Source organism: Sapajus apella, unplaced genomic scaffold, assembly GCF_009761245.1.
Source record: "Sapajus apella isolate SASKATOON/1434 unplaced genomic scaffold, GSC_monkey_1.0 scaffold24, whole genome shotgun sequence".
In the NCBI taxonomy this organism is placed as follows: Eukaryota; Metazoa; Chordata; class Mammalia; order Primates; family Cebidae; genus Sapajus; species Sapajus apella.
Window position 1 is genome coordinate 10,467,676 of NW_022436964.1, and position 21,397 is coordinate 10,489,072.

The window sequence follows — 21,397 nt, forward strand, 5'->3', positions numbered from 1 at the left end:
CTGCATATTTATACATATTTATAAACCTGGCTCAACATGTAATCCTGAAGAACTATAAACATCTTAACAGTATTTTTACAGAGAAATAAGTCACTTAAAATTGTATACGTGTATAGTTGTGTGTGGAAAGAGGTTACCGGTTTGGAAATCTGTTACCATTTTAACTTATTTTGATAGAATAAATCATCAGGTTTATTCTAGGTAAAGGTAAATTTAAGTCATTTAAAGTACTAATTCTTTTTATTTTCTTTCATGTAAGGAAATAAACTGCTTCTGAGCCACAGCTTTATGGTTTATACTATTTTTTTCTTTCTTTCTTTTCTTTTTTTTTTTTTTTTTTGAGACGCAGTCTCGCTCTGTTGCCAGGCTAGAGTGCAGTGGTGCAAACTTGGCTCACTGCAACTTCCACCTCCTGGGTTCAAGCAATTCTCCTGCCTCAGCCTCCCGAGTAGCTGGGACTACAGGCACTTGCCACCACCCCCAGCTAATTTTTGTATTTTTAGTAGAGACAGGGTTTCACCATGTTGGCCAGGCTGGTCTCTGTCTCCTGACCTTGTGCTCTGCCCACCGTGGCCTCCCAAAGTGCTGGGATTACAGGTGTGAGTGACCACACCCAGCCTATATTATGTATTTTATAAAGTACATCTTCCAGACAGCATTTCACACACTGATTAGAACAGCAAATCCTGTTATTGCTCCAATGTCTGCCATTTCTAAATATATTGCCATTATAATAGGCATAGCCTCTTGTGGAATTGTCTTGCAGTGAATACAGATCTAGTGACATGCTACTGACTGTGGTTTCCAACTGAACATCTTGGGAGGATTTGGTTGTTTGGACCTCACCAGCTGATACAATGAAGGTAATAGAAGGTAACTGAGGAAGAGTTTGACTTTTGTACTTTTGCTTGACTCATGGATTTATTCAACAATAGTGTTCTCCAAGAGACAAACTTGGAAGAATTGAAATGTCCTAAGAGATGCCTCGAGTGAAGTTTATTCATTTTTCATTTTTTCAATTTCTTATATATTGATTTCACTTATATTTTTCTATTGGTAATCCTTTGTGGAGACTATGGTTTAAATTTTATGTGTTAATGTTTTTGTTTATAAAATTAATGCTATGTAGTTTTATCTTTTTTGAAACAATATTCTGACAGCGTCAAAGAGTGTCATGAAAAATTTAAAATAATTTGCTGCTTTACTTTATATTAGAACAATTGATGAAGTACAATTAGTTTACTATCTTGTAATCTGGCAGGCAGATACTATTCAACAATTATGGAATAATCAAAATTTGTCTTCCTCTTTGAAGATAGTGATTCTCTCCCCGGAATCCCCCTGAAAACCCCTTCCTTGCTTAGAGTTCCTTGCCGTAACTTTGCATAAAACTACCATGTTTTCACTTCTTCCTGCGTATGGAAACACACACGTTTTTAGTTCTGCCCCCTCAGAACCTCTGCTAGTAACAGCAGGTGTTAAGATTATATAAATGAATCCAGGCTAATGAGTTAACTAGAAAATGCACCACTTTGATGCAACAAAATACCTTAACTCTTAAAGGCATCCATTAAGAATAGTAGTAATAATATAACTTTCAGGTACTTTCTAGTTGGAGGAAACATTTTTAATGTGTTTGCTCTTATGGCTCTCAATTTTCACCATGCCGACTCTTACAATTCAAACTTGGCCATTTCTATGTTCTGGGCATTTTAAATCCATTGGAGACAGGGACAAGGTCATACTTTGTTTTCTATGGTGTCTAAAGGAGAACTTTTATAACTCCTTAAAGCAGTGGTTCTAAATATTTCATTTATTTCAGTACAATCACAAGATTTGATATACTCCATATAAAGGAGGCAATAGGCAATATGAATTTTTTTTTGAGACAGGGTCTCACTTTGTCATCTAGGCTGGAGTGCAGTATGATCATAGCTCACTGCAGCTTCAAACCCCCAGACTCAGGACATCCTTCGGTCTCAGCCTCCTGAGTATCTGGGAACCTTATAGGTGTGTACCACCATGCCTGGATAATTTTTACATTTTTTGTAGGGACAGACTCTTGCTATGTTGTCCGGGCTGGTCTCTAACTTATGGCCCCAAGTGCTCCACTTGCCTTGTCCTACCAAAGTGCTGGAATTGCAGGTGTGAGCCACCATGCTGGGTCCAATTTTTCATATTTGGGGTAAAGAGAATAAATCAGAGATTGTGGGGGGATATATATTTTGGAAAAGGCCCCCAAGTGATTCTTGTATATGATGAGGCTCCCATTGGGAATTAAATGAGTTAAGTTATTAGCTAGAAATTTTCTCTACCATGCAAATCACCTGTGAAGGTGGACAAACCCAGGGACAGGCCAGATCTGAACATTTTAAAGAGTCACCAGTAATTCTATGTTTTCTCACTTTTCATTTGGGGCTATACTTGTAGCATCTTTGTTTTCTGCTCTCTCTCTCTCTCTCTTTCTCTCTCTCTCTCTCTTTTTTTTTTTTCCTTAAGGGAAAAAAGGAGCATCTGACCTGTCTATGATACCTGCACATCGGACACTGTATTCCTCGACACAGACTACATTCCTGGACATTGGATTCACCTGTCAGCTTCTGTTTCCCATAATTTTACAGTTATGCTAAAAGTGGGCAGTGCAATTAAATCTCTTAATGTCTGAGTAAAGCACAATTTACACATGTAGAAATTTCCAATAAAGATGACTATTTTGGTTAAAAATCCTTTTGCAGATGGTCTCAGTAGCCCAAGTTGTATCTCATCTACCCAAATTGTATCTCATCTACCATCTGTGACAAATCCAAGTTAAAAATCTCTGTTTGTACTCTTTCCCTCTCTCACTGGCAGACTGATAAGTATCTATCTCTATTAGGTACAAAATATTCTGATGTCACCTAATGACAAACCCAAAGGTGTGTGGTGCAGCAGGTATCCCTGGGACCCAATTCCACTGTAACTGTGATTCATCAGACAGTAGCCCCAAGGCTAGGGTGAGAAGGCAACTTGGAAAAATAAGATCCTCAGAGGACAAATGTAAAAGTCTTGAACTTTGGCCCCTATACTACGGTAGACGGTGGTGATTCTAAAAGATTCCTGACATTGGAGTGTACCCACGTGTATCTCATCAGTACAGGGTGCAACTCAACATCAGCTTCCTGCCTAAATATGCAATACAGTGCATGAAATTCAGTGTACTCTAATTTCTACTATAACACTCTTGTGTCTATGAGCATCTGGGGTCTTCTCTGTAATACTCTGGGCGGTGGGCTGTGTGAGTTTTCTGTTCCAATTGGCTGATAGCTCCTAAACAACTTAAAGATACATTTGGCTTTATATTATTTTAATTCCCTATACCATTTACCATTGAAAGCCAGATTAAGAAAAAAATTTCTACCATACAATAATGACAAAGGAAGATCATTTTCAAAGGCATAATGTGTAGGATTATCACAAAAGAGGCTGATTTATCTTTTACATGTGAACATTTACTCCTGAAGGGTTGCTTGCTCACTCCCCAGAGGACGGAAACAACAGAACATGAGACCAACAAACAACAACAGTAGTTAGTATAATCATTAAGAGAAAATACTGGTAAGTTAAATATTCCCCTTGTAAACAAAGTAAATCACTTTTATTAGTTGTAGTGGCTTTAAATTCATACTTTAAAAATTAATTCCCATTAAATTAATCTTGTTCTGTCAACATTTTAATTATAATGGGATAACTTGTGTATGGGACCTGACGTCATTCAGGTTGAGTGAGTGTCTTCCATGACCACGCAAGGTGTGGACCACAGATCAGCAGCATTGGCATTGCCAAGGATCATGGTAGAACTGCAGACTACTATGACTCACTGAAGACCAGTGGAATCAGAATTTGCTTTGTAACAAGATCCTGAGGCTAGCATTCGAGTTTGAGAAGCACTGTTCTGTAACGTCCAGGTAGTCACAGTTTTAGCAACTCTAAGAACTGATGGAATTTTAAGTTTCCCTGGATTCTGGAAAAGTGGTTTCTGCTTTTGCCTTTTAGGGTTTTCCTTTTGATTATAAAGGCAGTAGGGTAATGGAAGGGCTAGAAGAAAAGAAAAAGAGAAAACTCTAGTCACTAACTGATGAGGCAGAAAAAAGAGAAGATGGCATATTCCAGAAATGTCTTATGTTACTGTAATTAACACCCAGTGTACCAGGTTTCCTTTATAGATTTAATGATTGTTACCTGCACCCACATTTTCTCTACATTCTAGCAATGCTTGGTAATGCCACCTCCCTCTTCTGTACACTCACTCTTGAGGTTGTGGCTACTAGCTCACTGCCTGGATACTCAGTACTGACAAAGGCTCTCTTGAGAAGGTTTAAAAACATACAGTTTTTCTGTTTTAAGCATCGAGTGGTACAAAGTTTATTCTTTTGGTAAGCATAAGGGAGACCAAGCAGTTTTCTGGAACCAAGCAATGAACTCATTTTAGCTATTCATGGTAATTCTGGAAATGCAACATTTGAAAAGCTGTCCTGTCTCATTGAGGCAGATTAGTTAACACAGAGTTCAAGGGTCATGATGGATACTCATGGCATTCCTCTCATCTGTGGTTTGCCCCCCTGAGACTTGCTGACTCAAAGTGTGGTCCCTGACCAGTAGCATTGCCCTTTCCTGGGTGCCTGATAGAAAAGCAGCATTTCCCTCCTACCCTGGGCCTATAAGCATCTGGGTTGTGACAGTATCTCTGTGCTTCATATACAGGGTAACATTTGAGAGGTTCTAGAAAAGAAGAAAACAGTATATTCTATAATTTACTCCTCAGGATCTCTGTTCTCAAACCTCTCCTCTCTGTGATGAGAACTTTATCTGTATGTATCTCTCTATATGAAGAGATGTACTCTACTTGATAGCTCATTTTATCCAGTTATGAAAAGAAGAAACAGAATTATTTGCTTCAGTAATAAAAGTCATCTCTCTTGAGTTTCTTAATTTTTTTCTAAACCCCTTTCTGTAGTCTACATTTAGTTAACGCCTTCAACAGAAAGCTCTTGATTATACAGCACCACCTTTGCTGAAGGACAGGGATGAGGCACACCACAAAACCAGGTCTCAGAGATAATTTGGAATGACCAGGCAGAGTTTATTCCCTGGAGAATAATTCAGGAAGAGCAAAAAATAACGTTTCAGAAAATGAAAAAAAAATACAGCTTTTCTTTGTTAAAAATCAAATTGCATTAAGGGAATGAAGAGACAAGTCAGGACTGAGAGAAAATATTATGAAACATGTATGTAATAAAGTACTTGAATCCAAAATATACAAAGAGCTCTTATAATTCAAAAAGCGGGTAAAAGATCTGAATAGACACTTTACCAAAGAAGATTTATGAATGGCAAATAAGCATATGAAAAGATGCTGAATATCATGTTATTAAGGAATTGCAAATTAAAAGCAATGAGGTGCCACTGTATACCTGTTAAAAAACTGACAATACCAAATGCTGGAGAGGATGCCGAGCAAAGGGAATGCTTGCTTGTTGCTGCTAGGAATGCAAAATGGTACACCCACTTTGGAAGGCAGTTTGACAGTTTCTTACAAAGCTACAGAGTCTTACCAAACCACCCAGCAATTGTGTGCCTAGGCATTTACTGCTGAACTGAAAACTTATGTCCACATGGCAACCTGTGCATTAATATTTGTGGTGATTTCATTCATAATTACCAAAAACTGGAAAGAACTAAGATGTCCTTCAACAGGTGGACAGACAAACCAACTGTGGTACATTTGTGCATTGAAATATTGTATCAGTATTGGTTTATATTTGACAATATAAAAAGAGCTATTAAGCCATGAAAATATATGTTGTATATTACTGAGTGAAAGAAGACAGTCTGATTCCAACTACATAATATTTTTGAAAGGGCAACACTATAAAGACAATTTAAAAAATCACTGGTTGCCATGGGTTTGGAGTTGGGGAAGAGGGTGAAGGACAGGGAATTGATAGGGTAATGAAATTATTCTGTACAATACTATAATGACAGGTACATGTCATTACAGATTTGTCAAAACCTATAGAACGGTACAACACAAAGAATAAATGATTAATAATAATGTATCAGCATTGGCTTATAGTTGTAACAAGTATACCATACTAATGCAAAATAATAATAGAGGAAATTCTGTTTGGGAGGTTGGTAAGCGCATAGACCTCTATGTACTATCTGCTCAATTATTTTATAAATCTAAAGTGGTACTAAAAATGTCTATTAATTTTTCAAAAAAGTGAATTGCACAGAGGTGCTTCTTTTGCTGGAGGTAGTGAGGAGTATCTGAGATGGTCCAGCAAAAACAAGTAAGGAGTACTTTAAGAACAACCAATTCAGTCAGTATCTGTTTATTTTAGACCACAGTTATGTGCAAAACCAAGTTTCTGTCTTCTCAATGAATACTATAATTCTACAGCCACACACATTTACATCACTTGAATGCAGGGCAGACAGATGACTGCTGAATGAACCTGAAAGAAGACGATGTTAATATTAACTGTGGGAACTGGGAAGGTTTGGTGCTGAGGTGGCTTTTGAGCCGGGTCTTGGAAAGTGAGCAAGTTTCAAGTAGCAAATATCTATGAGAAAAGGGCAATCTTAAAGGTGGTGGCTAAAGAGTGAGAGAAGGAAATCTAATAACAAGAGCAAAATTCCAGATTACATGTTTATTTTGGGGAGTTAATGGGGTTAAATGGAATGCTTCCAGAATTACCAATCATGCCTTAATCCGTAGTTACTAACCATATATCAAGTTGAATCACATGAAATTGCCATCTTTTTGTACAAAAAATTGTCAATATTGCCAATTTTATATAGTTCAACCAAGTGTTACTCACTGTATTCTGAGATGTAATTCCTACACTGCATTGTTTTTAAGAATACTTGAAAAGACCAAGGATACAATGCATGCTTGCTAAACATAAATATAAAGCCATTAAACTTGGAGTCAGACAATTCAAAGGCTGGGACAATAACTTTTGTCCCCTCAGCCCCCACAAAACACACACACACACACACACACACACACACGAGCCAAAGTCAAGTAACTGAAGTTCGAGGTAGAAAGCATACATGCTGTTTCTCATTGTATTCATTGATAGACGCAGTAGAGACCATTCCTGAAGTTCTCAGCACTTGTTCAGAGAGTTTGAAAATAAGCAAAACATGTCTTTTTCTGGTTGGTGGCAAAGAAAGACTAAATCTCTTGAGTGTGTTAAAAAAAGAGACGAGCCAGGACGGCAGAGAAAAGAAGGAGGATATGTTCTAAAATATAGTGATCAGAATCCAATTTCAATGCCTTTGTTTTAGAAAAAAGAAAACTTGTAAAATAAAAGTGACATCATACCTTCTCATGAGGTATTTGAGTGGATTATCACCCCACACTAAGACAATGTCCATGTAAGACTAGAATGTTAGTACTATCTTAACGTTTCTCTTCCTAATCTAATAATAACTTTATTTAACTGGTTCATAACATCTTAATAATTTGCCTGGGTAGCCAAAAACCAAACAGTAGTATTATTTGTCGCTTTTTCTTGTTTATAGACACTTTTGATTTTTAATGTGCCTTTAGCCACTGATGAAGCAAATACATACACAAACTATAGAACATAGGTGACATTTTTATAGGCATGCGCACCAGTGTGTTTGTGTGTGTGATTGGATTATCTACATGAGCTCTGAATTTTTGAAAATAGATGATGCTACAATGACTAAATATATTGTCAATTTTTGCATTGAAAATTACGTTGTTATATAATTTGTGTTCCAGCAAATTTGCAATTTAGCCTTCATGGCTTCAGAATTGAATCTTGAAATGAAAGGAAATGATGATAGAATTGAAGAGACAATTTTAGTTCTTATTTCATCTCTAGACATGAGAATGACTTCAGAGGTTAGAGAAGGGCAGGTTTGAGTTTAGTTCGTCTTTACCCATAATGGCCTTTTTAAAAAGGAGACATACAGAATTTAAAGGAAAGTATTCTCATTTGCACACCACACCAGAAATTGCTTCAGGAGCAAAATGATAATTTAGAATGTCACTCTAGAAGCTCCCTTTTATAATTTCGCCCTATGCAAAATGTCATAGAGGCCCGGTGTCAGTGTGGGACTGAGGTGGAGGCTTAGTTTCCCAGCAAATATAGAATTAGTGAATAGCTCCCTCAAAGACTGAAGTGCCTGTTCTGCTGATACTGCACACTTTCTCTAAAGAGATTACCAGCATAATCCTAAATATTATGGGACCCAAGATATCTTATATTTGAGCGCATCAGATCCACCATGCTGCCCATAATCCCTAACAGCTTTATTCAGTGTTTATGTAAGCTGGTGAAGTTGTTGTATGAACATGTTGACTGTTCCTTATTCCCAGAGACAACATCCCTCTGTATAATTGTCACAAAAAGTAGTGAGAAAAGATATAATTTTCCAATTTCACTTTAACAAATTTCCATCTTTCAGGTTCCTTTTTATACAGGTAGAACAATGTAATGATCTTTTGGTGACCTATACTAACATCTGAATGGAGATATTTGTGGTTGCTGCATTTCTTATACATTGATTTATAACAAAGGCATTTTGTTACTACCATGTGAATTGAATTGGTAGAAAAAATTTCTTTTCCATTTTTTAGACATTTGAATTACTTCTAAAGAGGGAGAGATTTTTTTTGGGGGGGCAAATATTAGACGAGAAAGACATTACTGAAAACTAGAAATTACTAAGCATAGCACCAAGTATTTTATTGTAGGAAATTTTTTTTTAAGCTACAGCTTTAATTTGGGATATTCATTTTTATTCTACTAAAACTTAAGAGGAGAAAGAGAAATATCTGGTTCACTTTGCAAAATGTAGAAACACATTTGTTCATATAGTTCATTTAAAAAGTGAATACTGTGTGCATGTATGTGCACATAAACTCCTAAAATTGACCACTATTCGTTATGTAATTTTACAGTAGAAGATAAATTCATGTTTTTTTAAACACCATATCAGAGGAGAAAAACACATTTCTGTTCACCTGTGAGCTCTGCTAATTGTGGTTCAGGCTCAAAGAGGATTAAGTACATAGACGTTAGTATGTCTAGTGTTATTAATTTCTCAACAACAGCAGCAACAGTATCCTGACTAAATCTGTCAGTAGTAAGGATAAATAGTTACTTAAAGACTCCATTGAGGTCAGAACTGCAATCTGCTGGCAATAGTTTATTTCACCAACAAAATCTTTAAATGCATATATTTTGAAATTGGTAATTGCATAGAAACAATATCTACTTTTTCCCTTACAAATACAAGCACCAGGAAACTATAAACATTGTGGAAAGATGTGATTCTGAGTTTTTATATTTAAAGGTGTGTAAGTATGATTAGTAATTTTTTTGAACAATGTAGTGTTTATATTATTTGAAACAATTATATCAATTTACATTTTAATATTTCCAACTGTTGTGCATTGCTATCTAGTACAAGCAAGGAAATGACAATAAATCCTTTTACCCTGAAATATTCTTAAAACAAGTTCTCCAAATCTGCCTATGTTATGAGATAATATGTGTCTAGGGAATTATGCACTAACTTGTAAAAAATTTAGGAGAAAATCTCAAACATAATTAACCTCATTGTTAATATTCAACCAAATAGCTATTATTTTTGTAAATATATTTCTTACATATTATAAATCATCCAGTACCAGATATATATACACCGAATGAATTTTTTTTAAAACTTAAAAAAGTAAAATGATCACGATAGCAATGCCAATGACCAAAATCAAAGCTACAAACTGTGAGAGGGGTGTTCATATGATTAACCTAATGTTAGTGTGATATGGCGGATAACTACTTGAATTTAATTTCAAAACTTATGCATTTGGTAGTTCACTCCAGGATATGACAGTATTTATGTATAAATATATTCTCTAGTGTAAAATTAAGCCTGAGTGACTGGTTTCATTGTATACATTCCTGAGTCAGAAAAAATTTTTTTGCCCCACACCTAGCTATCAATGTATTTTGCTGAGACCTTATAAACGCTTACTTCCTTGCCTGGAGGATGGTCCATACAGCTAAATGTCAGAAGAAAGAAGAAAATGTAAAACTCACCAGTGGCATCAGCTTTAGTTTTGAGCTGGCTCTCACACATTTTGACGTAGCAATTAAAAGTGTAACTGAAAAATATGACACTTTTCACTGGAGATCTGACGACTGCCCCTGCGTTAACCCACAACTACAATCCCAACAGACTGCATTAATGAGATTAAATGAAAGAGGAGTTAAAGGCATCAACGGCTCCATTTCATTAAGTAAGGGTGAAAGGCTGCTCAGGCGCGGAAGGTGGGAGGGAGAATATCGGTTTTTCTTTTGGATGCTACTTATTCGCCAAAGAATGCCGCATTTGCTTAATAGCAATCAACAACTTCAAAATGTTCCCACCCTCAAATTATACAGATACATATAATTTCTACACTTAAATTCCTCTTTGTTTTCATCCTGTTGGAAACAGACTCGATATGCATATGGCATGTTACAAAAGTTATCCCTGTGACTATAAAAGTACAACATACATTTTCTTCAGAATTAGTTTGTCTCAAATTATTTTGGATGACAGATCACATCAAGGTATTAGCATGTTGCTGTTCTTTCAAATATTAGATCACAGTTGTCTATGAAGTAGTTAATACAACAGGGGAGCAAAGAAAGCCTAGGAACCAGTTTAGAGAGTTAACACCAGGTGACCTCACCCGGCCCCATACCTGAAGTCCAAAGTGACTTCATTTCCCCCCGTGTGCCCAGGTGCTCCCACTTGTAAAGTAAGAATGTTGAAGAAACAAAGATAGAAATTTCTGATCTTCGCTAGGAAGGATAAATATATGAATAGGTAAAAATTGCTTTAACTTCCATAGGAACAAAACATGTTCTTTATATGAAAGCTAAATGCCTACGTATGTATTAGCTTTATTTAACTTTAGAGTTGCTCAGTTGCTTCCATGATGAATCCCAGATCTTTCTCTTTGCTCCTCACATCCCCTACCACCTTTGACAGCCCTCAATTTCTTTCCACTAATCACTTATCACAAATCTTTTTCTTCTAATTTTTTTAAAAATAAATTTTATTATGTATATTTAAAATATACAACATGATGTTATAGGACACATGTATTGTATACAGTAAAATGGTTATTATAGTGAAACAAATGAACATATCCATCATCTCACATAATTACCCATTCCCCCCTTGTGGCAAGAGAAACTATAATCTACTAATTTAATAGAAAATACAATACACAATTACGACAAATGATTCTTCTTTTTCTTTTTTTTTAAACTAGGTTGTCTTTTAATTTAAAAGTGATATTTGAATATGAAACAAATCAAAACATACAGAAAGATACAAAGGGAAAATTTTAATCTCTCTGCATAAGCCCCACCCTCAGCCCTCATTACCACCCCCTTGAGTTATCCACTGATATCTCCTTGCTTTTTTTTTTTTTTTTTTTTTTTTTTTTTTTTTTTCAGAACAAGCCTATGCATATGCAACCCTATATGTTGGAGGGAGTGTAAATTAGCTCAGCCACTGTGGAAAGCAGGTGGATATTTCTCAATTTCAGCAGTACTATTATTCAACCCAGCAATCCCATTATTGGATAAATACTCAAAGGAAAACAAATCATTCTACCAAAGACACATGAACCCATGTGTTCATCACAGCTTTATTTATAATAGCAAAAACATGCAATCAGCCCAGATGCCCATCAACAGTGGATTGGATAAAGAAATTATGGTACATATACACCATGGAATACTACACAGCCATAAAAAATAATAAAATCATGTTCTTAATAGCAACACTGATGTGGCTGGAGGCAATTATCCTAAGTGAATTAACACAAGAACAGAAAACAAATGGTTTAATAAGCCTTCTTTTATTCCTGTCCTGTCTTCTCTGAACTCAGTCATTCTCAGCTATGGTTGCCCATTGGAATAACCTGGAGAGCTTAAAAAAATTGATGTCCAGGTATTCCCTTCTTATTGATTTGTTTGGTGGTGGGGGGTGCGGGCAAGTCACCTGGAATTTTAAACACGTCTAAAATAATTCTAATGGGCAGCTGGGACTGAAGACCCTTGGAATGGTCCTCAGAATAATGGGTGACATATGGTAAAGATTCCTGACCCCGTGAAATACTGAGTCAGAATCTGAGGAGAGGTCTGGGAATCTATAGGAATCAGCACTTAGGTATTTGTTATGGTTAGATAAATTTGGTAAAAACTTTAGCAAAGAAACTCAGGCTTTGAGTTAACACATCTGATTGTTACTTCTTGGGTAAATTACTTAATTTTTCATACCGCAGGCTGCTCATGCCTGAAATAAGATTGTAACACTCATTAAGTCATAAAAGGAGTAATTGCGGAAGTGCTTAACATTATGTCTGAAACATATTGGGAATTCAGTAAACATAGTTCAATATGAATCTGCATGCCTTTGCTCATCTTGGTGACATGCATTTTGGCTGTTGACTTTGGTTTTTATTCATTCATTCAATATTTGTTAATTAATTCATAAGTAATTACTACTATTTGTACTTGGAAATAAATATGATGAAGCTCACAGTCCAATGTGTATTTTAAACCTATGGATTTAATCCTATTTGATTCTTTTTCATTGTAATTGTTAGTTTTCTGTATTATACAAGAAATAAAATTCTAACTTAGAAGATCTGTAGGTAATGAGGATAAGTAAGAAAATCATTTAAGAACTTTTTTTTTGTCAGAAAGCAAACAGATTTGGGGGATACCAAATATTTTATGTGTTATAGTTCAAATGTGGAGACAGAATGGTTCTCTGTGAACTATTTAATAAGCTTTTTAAATAATGAGGTTGTGAAATATTAACTTGAGTAGAATGAAATTAATAGACACCCTTCATAGGGTGCTGAAAGCCAAGTATTAGGGGTAGAAACTTACACATCTTTATGTCTCCTGAGCCATGATAAAAATCCAGCTCCCACTCTTGCAAGCAGGAAATGGGTAAAAAAGAGCATCAAAGGAGAATTAACAGTATCTTGACGCAGGGTACACTCATCCCCTAGAAACAAAGGGCAGAGTTGGAGATAGGAGCTCAGACGTGAGGGGTGGACCTAGCCTGTGTTCAGGAAAAAAGGAGGATGGCTGGTATCTCTCTAAAGTTACAGTTTTATCACATCACCTTCCTTATCAAAAACTTTTCAGCCCTCTAGGTTCCACAAAACAAACCCAAGCTCCTCCTTGGCCTACCTTTCTATAACCCAGGACTGCTCTGTCTTCAGGCACTCCCCTGTGATCCTAGGTCAAAGCCATCCATTCACCTTAGCCACCCCAAATGCCTCACTTCTCTGCCTTTTTATGCCACCGCCTCTATCTCCTCCTTGGACTTCCTGAAAGCCTCTCTCCACTCGGCTCCAATTACCTATATCTAACCTATTTTTGAAGACCCAGCTCAACTCCCACCACGTTTGCAAAGTGTCCCCTGACCATTCACCCACAGTGATTTATCCTTACTCTGGGATCCTATGTCTCCACCACTAATTTGGTCCTGGTACTCTTCAATAATCCTGTTTATATGTTTCTCTTTCACCTTGACTATAAGCTCCTTAGGGATAAAACCCTCTCTTTGTGTGTCTCCCAGTGTCTAACATGGGGCTTCAATAAAATGAATGGACTTGGCTGAGCGTGGTGGCTCACGCCTGTAATCCCAGCACTTTGGGAAGCCAAGGTGGACGGATCACCTGAGGTCAGGAGTTCAAGACCAGCCTGACCAAGATGGTGAAACTCTGTCTCTACTAAAAACACAAAAAAGCCAGGTGTGGTGGTGGGCGCCTATAAAGGCAACTAATCCGGAGGCTAGGGCAAGAGAACTGCTTAAACCCAGGAGGTGGAGGTTGCGGTAAGCCAAGATTGTGCCATTGCACTCCAGCCTGGGCAAGAGTGAAACTCCGTCTCAAAAAAAAAAAATATATATATGAAGTCTATCAATGGTTGAATACATACTTGCTGCTTGACTGCAACATTAGGGGACGATATAGGAGTCTCACTGCCTACTCTCATGATTTTCCCTATTTTATGTTTCATGTTGATGGCTCATGTTTGGGGTATGTTTGTTTTCTTGCTTGCTGATGTTTAGTGGGGATGAGAGCTAGGTCAAAAAGAAGAGCACTTGCTTCTTTTTGTTCTTTATTTAATCCTAGTTGGTTCTAAGTGTAGGAACAAGGAAGTTAAAACAAAAAACTTCTGTTGATTTCCTGTTTTCCCTTAATATAAAACCCGTCCCTTTATCCTCTTTATCTGGCTTTGAATTGTCACTTTGAATTGTTGTCCCAATGGTTTAGGTCTGTTTCTGTCCTGTTGGTAGATTTCATTTTCTCTGGTTAGGGGATCTTACCTGCAGAGGCAAGAGGGTGTTGATTTCTCTCCTGGGTAGTTCTCCCTTGACCCAATTGAACGGTAGGTAGTAGCTATTTTACACTTTTCACACTAACATGGTGCTTAGAATTGTTCCTAGTATCAGAAGACATTATGCTGGGGGAAAGAAATGTTCTCCAACCACCCACTGCTGCCAAGATTCAGGAGGAAATGAGGGATGAATCCCCTTAAATAGAAGAAATGTCATGAAAACAGCTTGATTTTATAGAAACCATCCCACAGTGGTTCTCAAAAAGTGTAGTCCCCAGACCAGCAAAGTCAGTAGCATCACTGGTAACTTGTTAAACATGTAGGTTCTTAGACACCACTCTAGACCTACTGAGTCAGAGACTCTGGGGCTGAGTTCAACAATCTGTGTGTTCACTAGCTCTCTGGATGGTTCTGAGGCATGCTTATGTTTCAGAACCGCTGATTTCCACCACGCATTTTCTAGTCAGAAGGAGCTAGATTTAATAAACTGCTCTGTTTCTCAGTAGCTGCGTGGTCTGGATCAGTTAATTTTCAGATGTTTCAGTTTCATCATCTGTAAAATGGTGATGCTATGGTCTGAATGTGGGTGTCTCTTCCAAATTCATATGTTGAAATTCTTACCCTCAAGGTGATGGTATTAGGAAGTGGGGTGTTTGGGAGGTGATTAGAGAATGAAGGAAATCAAGGCAGAGCCCTCATGAATTGGGTTTGTGTCATTGTACAAGAGGCTCAAGGGAGCTGCTTTGTCTCTTCCATCGTGTGAGGACCAGGGAGAAGGCTGTGAACCAGAAAGCAAGACCTAGACGTTGAATTTGCTGGCACCTTGATCTTTGATTAACCAGACTTTAGAATGGTAAGAAATAAATCGCTGTCACTTATAAGCCACACAGTCTATGGTACTTTGTTATCATAGCCCAAACAAACTAAGACAGGTGATAAGAACAACTACCTGATAGAGGTGTTGAAGAATTTAAAGTGAGATAATTCCTGCAAAGCATTCAGTCCAGCCCTGGGCACATAATAAACATTCAATAACTTTGAGCCATTACTAGGATACTATTTTAGTGGAGAATAGAAAGTGTTCCATACTTTAAAAATCCTGTTATTTTTCTCTACACGTTTCTCAAAACTTGGCTGCACATTAAAATCACTTGGGGAGCTTTTTAAAAAATATCTGATTCCCAAGAGATTTACATCAGACTAATTTAGCAAGAATTTTGGGAAGTGAAACCAGGCATTTTTATTTCACAGAAGATACCAAGATCATTATGAGGTACAGTAAAATCTGCTGTTGCAATGTATTATAATCAATATTGTCATGAGAAAGTGTTGTGAGATTAAATGCAGCTGAGAATTAATCATCAGTAATGTGAGATGTCGTATTCATTTTATCCATCCAAATTCAGTAGTACAGAAGTACAGAGAAATGCCAAAAGGCAGGTTCTAGAGCAGGGTTTCTTATGCTTGCCATTGAAATTTTGGGCTGGGTAAGTTTTTTCTCTGGGGAGTTGTTCTGTGTATTTTTAACATTCTTGGCCTCTATCCACTAGATGCCAGTATCACCCCTCAGTTATGACAACCAAACAGGTTTCTAAATACTGCCAAACTCCCCCTGGGGACAAAATAAGCCCCAGCTGAAACCACTGTTCTAGAGTGTCAGTGCCTGAATACAAGTCCAGGCTTTACTATTTAACAGTATGATTAGTGGAAGTTACTTAACCCCTTTGTGCCCCAATTTCCTCTCCTGTGAAGTAGAGATGAAAATTGTACCCAACTAATAAAAGTTCAGTTTTGCTGTTTGAGAAATAAATGAGAAAATGCACATGAAGCACAGGTGACAGTGTCTGAAACATGGTAAATATTCAGTAAATGTCAGCTATCAATTATATGTTTATTGCTAGTCTTATTTTGATTTCAAATCACTGAAAAAAAATCTTCTCGAAGTCTTTACGTTGAAGTTGTGTATCCTTCTAGAGGCAGTATGGGTCGCATTAAAAAGAAAAAAAAGAAGCTGTGTGTCCATTCATTAATTTATCCTTTGAGTTGAGAATCAGAATGACCAAACAGTTATCACCTCGTAGGGTCAACAGTTGGTAGGTGATAAAGGAAAGAGTAAGGGTGAAAGGATGTATCAGAATTAGAAGAGCGTTCTGTTTCCACGCTTTCCTAGCTATGCAATGTTAGGAAGTAACAACCCCGCAGAACCATGTTTCCTCATTTGGAATTAGGAAAAATAATTATTATTTTATGTATTTGTTATGAGAATTGAATCAGATAATACATGTGAGTGTGCTTAAGTCAATATCCTGGTATATAATAGGTACTCGTTAAATATTTAATTCCATTAAAATTATAGATGACAGCATAAAAGGAAACAATGTGGGAATAATGTGGGTATATCTATGTCTTTATGAACTTTGACTTTGCATGACATCATTTCATCTGAATTGATGAGTAAGCAGTGAAAAATATTTCTTCAATCATGACGGCATTTTGTTCTGTCAAATCTGCATTGGTAAAATGAGGTATCTGAAGGGTACTTATTAAAATTCAATATTATTTTAATGTAGTCAATTATTTAGAAGGCTGAAAGAATGGGTTAATCTATTTACAGTTTTGCAAATGCTTTGTGCTATTGAGCACTTTTTTTTAAAACAATTAACTAAGAAACTTTAGCAGTTTAATTTTGGTGCAATGTAGAATAGTGATTATTGCTTCAATTAGTAGTAAAATTATTCTGGTGACAGGGTTTGCAAATAACTTTTATTCAAATCCGTGTTATAAAAAGCCATTCACAGTTTTAAGTATTTTCCTGACAGTGCTTCTATTTATTTTTTATCAAAGGGAGTTACACGATAATAGAGTAGAAAACAAAGAGACCAGCAATTTTCTTATTGGATGACATTAGGAGTAGAACCCAAAATTCGAACAGCAGAAATCTTGAGCCCTGATTGCTCATTTACTAATATGTTCCCCAGCTTCTTTTCTATATTTTTCATTTTAAATCATAAGAAAACAGGAAAAAAAAGGAGAACAGGAATCACTTCATAATATCATGTAAAATAGATTCTTTCTATTATATAAGGTAGATTTTGGGAAACAATTTATATTTGCATAAAAAAGTGCTAAACATTTTTGATATTAAGCAAACACATCCTAACTCAGTAGAAATCTAAGCTATTTAGGAATAGAGATCTGGATGTTAGAAAATGGCTGTAACAATCATTTCTTACATTTTGACATTTATTCATTTATCAAATACCTGTTTGTTGAGTGGATATTCCAGTACCTGAATTAAGTACCTCACTTCATGGAACTTTCAGCCCAAAAGCTTATTGTGCAGGAAGAGAAACAGACTTTCCTGGTTCCTATTTAGCATCTATTTGGTTGTGTTCAACAACGGGAAGTTCAGCACATTGCAAAACAAGTTTCTCTGGTGCATTCTCCTGAAACTAATTATGATTCCCTCCAGCCCATATGTCTGTACTATGCCTATAAACCTTGCTAAAATAAAAGCACAATTTCTGTGTTGCTCCCTTAATCATATCAGTGTAGTAAACCCTATCAGAAATGCTATGGGATTAGTGTGTCATTACTTAATTTCTGGTGTGCCCAAGATGGCTACCACTGGTACCACTTTACTTCCTGAACCCTAAGACTCTAGTTAGTAATTTGTCCTACAGCCATGGTGTAGAGTGTTTATAGTGTCTGTAGTGCATGTGTGTATATATGTATACATGCATATATGTATATAGATATACTTACATACATATGTATACACTTACGTATATGTATATGTATATATAAATATATATATACTATATATATAGTATAAACGTGTCTATATGAAATGTATCTTTCTCTGTCTGCTTTTGAATGGAGAACATTTCAATTATTTCTAATCTTCTGAAATGTTTTCATTTATCCAGGAATCATAAAGATTGCCATAAAAGAAAAAACACATCTGTAGTCCCCCACTATACCTTTTATCTGACACTTATGCTTATGTAAAGTGGCAAGTCTCACCGTTACAAGCTTCAACTCAGTGGTGAGCTTCAACTCCACCTTAAAGATGTTTGTTCTACCTCCTTGCAGCCTGAAGTCATTTCCCTGAGTGAAGGAACACCATTAAAAAAATAGACAAAGAAATTGATAACATAAGAATCTTTCCCAAGGGATCTTAACTTGGAAGTTGGCTTTAGATAAGTTCCTTCAGAAGCCCATATATGATGAAGATTTCTATTATTTGGTGTCATGAGTGATGGCAGTAATTTTGCATGTTGCTGAATATGCAATATCATAGGATGAGCTTTGAGTGTTTTAACCCAGGAGACATGGCCATAAGATGCTGCACTTGGGACCTATATTATTATACATTCTTGCATGAGTTTCATTCGTGCTAGCTCAGAATTTTCTACCAAAACCATTCCTCTCTCTCATGAGTCTGGTCTTCCATTGTGGTTATCACAACAGCAACAAATAGAATAGCTGCTTCTTTATAAACATTAGTGCTTTTTAACCCTAGATATGTATATTTGGTTCATTTATTGCCATTCTTTAGATCCCATTCTTTTTTTTTCTTTCCGTACAAAGGCATCAACAACATATACTCATTTACATAAGAACCAGGCAATCCTGTCAGAAAGAATTCAGGTACAGTCATTAGTCATTAGTGTTAAACCAACTCATCTCTGTTCCAAAACCAGCAAAAGAGTTGAGTTTCTCATCTTATATCTTCTAAGGAAAATATTCATCAGGAGACAGTTTAACAACCAACTACAGTAAAGTTACTTAAAAATGTAGAAAAGTCCAAGAATGGTAGCATTATCTCTGTGTGCAGCCCAAGTTTGCATTAGTAGAAAGAAATTTGTCCCTGAAGTATCTCACAAGGCGGAACTGTACACGGTTCTTTTCCCTTGCTCATCCTGGGACACCTTACAGCCAACCAAAATCATGAATATTTTACTGAACAGAGCGAGAAACAAATGAGGAATGTAAAACCACATGAACAATTCACATTGCCAAACTAAATGTGGAGTTAGCATCCTTGAAGAACTACATCTTTCTAACTCAAGTGAAAACAGGAGTTTAGTCTAAATAAAGGTAAAAGCAGAAAATTCAGAGAAGCAATCAAAGGCAAATACATCATGCCATTCATTGTCTTCATTTTCTGATGTCTCCAGGGTCCACAGAATTAAGCAGTAATAATAGCTAACATGGTTTGAGAACATATTACAGTAGGTACCAGGCAATATTTTAAGAGATTTAAATGCATTATCTCATTTATTTAATCGCAACAGCTCTGAGTGGTAGATGTTAGTACTCTCATGTAACTGGTGAAGAAACTGAGGTAGAGCAGGGCTAAGGAATGAAACTTGAGATTGGTAATTCTCCACATGTGGTTCTCCAATGGGTAGCATCAGTGGCACCTCCTGCTCCTGTGTACTTGTTAGAGTTGCAAATTCTCTTACCTACCTCAAACCTACTGAGATGTGGTCCAGGAACCCTAGGAATGAACATTATAGCAATCTGTGTCTTCAAATGCTCTCCAGCCTGATTCTAATGCTTGCTAAAATCTGCGAACAACGGCTTATATTACCTAATTAATAATGTGGATCCATGTCTGTTTGAGCATTTAAGCCCATTCTCTAAATCATATAAACAATATGTGGACTTGTTTACAAAAGTGAGTGATATTTAGATCACTTCAAGAAACACATATTTTTTAATGTTTCAGTATTAAATATTGATATTTCTTCTATTTGAAGAAGTGTTGAAGAATTGTGCTTTCACCTCCCATACTTTTAGTAGAGCTAGGTGATCTTTGCCAACAAAGACAAGCTACACATTACAAGCCTTTTCCTCTTTAATGTAAGGAGCAGACAGACACTGGGTCACCTCCTTGCTAGGAGCAATTTGCTGGCTACCATGGTGGACACACTACCTATCCTGTGGAAAATACAATATGTCACTGTTGTTGAAATTTAAATCCCCCAAAAGGCCTCTTTTGGGATGCTGCTGGTCCTTAGGAGTTTACTGACCAACAATACCATGAGTTTTTGATTTGAAAGTCTATCTACAATCTTCCTAACCCTCATGAAATTTGACTACCTGCCGTATATCTGTGTTTCCAAATGAGAACTGTCACTTGTTTTTTTCTTTCTACCTTTTAATCACAGATATTTGGTTGGGTTGGCATTTTTATTATTACTATTTTTACTTATTATCATTAATACCTATGCTATACTTAATGTTGAATGTTATTTCGGGACTGAATGAAAACATATTAAACTCTGGTTTCCCTAAAGAAAGAAAAAAGTGCAAAGACAAATACATATGCACAGAGATCTCTTGCCTTTGCTTTCTAGGATGAAATGGTACTACATAAAACTTGAGGGCTTACCCTATTTTATCAGAACAAACAAAAGAGTACTGAGTGTGAATACAATTTATAGTAGCATTTGCATTTCCATTTTATTTACTTTTTGTTTCTTATTCTTAATACTTGCTAGTTGCTGAAGTTGCTGTCCTAAGTACTATTAAGTGGTAAATGAAAATTATTTTCAAACTGCTTGAAAAAGATTATTAAAATCTAGCTGCTTTGAGATCAACAAAGCCTGGGGAATCTTCAGTGATAAATGTCATATCAAAGACTAAAAGACTTCATCTTCTACCTTATTGAAATAATTTATTTTTTCCTGGGCTGAGATAAAAGTTGCCAAGTAGAAATAATTGCTATTTGACACCACTCTACTTACAAAGAAATAATAATTGGGTGATCTAGAGAAATAAATGTTGAATCATTGTCTTATGGTTGAAAATTAAGATCTGTATCCCAATGGCTAAATAATTTTTCAGATGAGTGGGAACATTTTACTGAAGAACAATACATATGGTCAACTCTGTGATAAAAACGCTCATAAATGAATAAAACAATTTGTCCATGC

The 21,397-nt window shown here is 36.3% G+C and overlaps 1 protein-coding gene and 1 long non-coding RNA gene across 5 annotated transcripts in view; one reads left to right on the top strand and one right to left on the bottom strand.

Moving 5' to 3' along the window:
* The window catches only part of RORB (RAR related orphan receptor B), a 191,400-nt gene that overhangs the window by 64,339 nt on the left and 105,664 nt on the right, over positions 1 to 21,397 (bottom strand). Inside the window, exon 1 of one of the 3 annotated variants that reach the window (XM_032290912.1) lies at positions 10,128 to 10,390. The exons of the other annotated variants lie outside the window; for them this stretch is intronic. Coding sequence (XP_032146803.1) covers positions 10,128 to 10,167 — 40 coding nt within the window. The 5' untranslated portion in view covers positions 10,168 to 10,390. Of the gene's footprint in view, positions 1 to 10,127; positions 10,391 to 21,397 lie in introns of those variants that run through there. 3 annotated transcript variants of the gene reach the window in all.
* The window catches only part of LOC116559804, a 29,207-nt gene that overhangs the window by 4,516 nt on the left and 3,294 nt on the right, over positions 1 to 21,397 (top strand). Inside the window, exons 2-4 of one of the 2 annotated variants that reach the window (XR_004272633.1) lie at positions 767 to 863; positions 3,501 to 3,594; positions 11,541 to 11,611. This is a non-coding gene — a long non-coding RNA (uncharacterized LOC116559804). Of the gene's footprint in view, positions 1 to 580; positions 864 to 3,500; positions 3,595 to 11,540; positions 11,612 to 21,397 lie in introns of those variants that run through there. The other variant, XR_004272632.1, reaches the window with a different exon arrangement.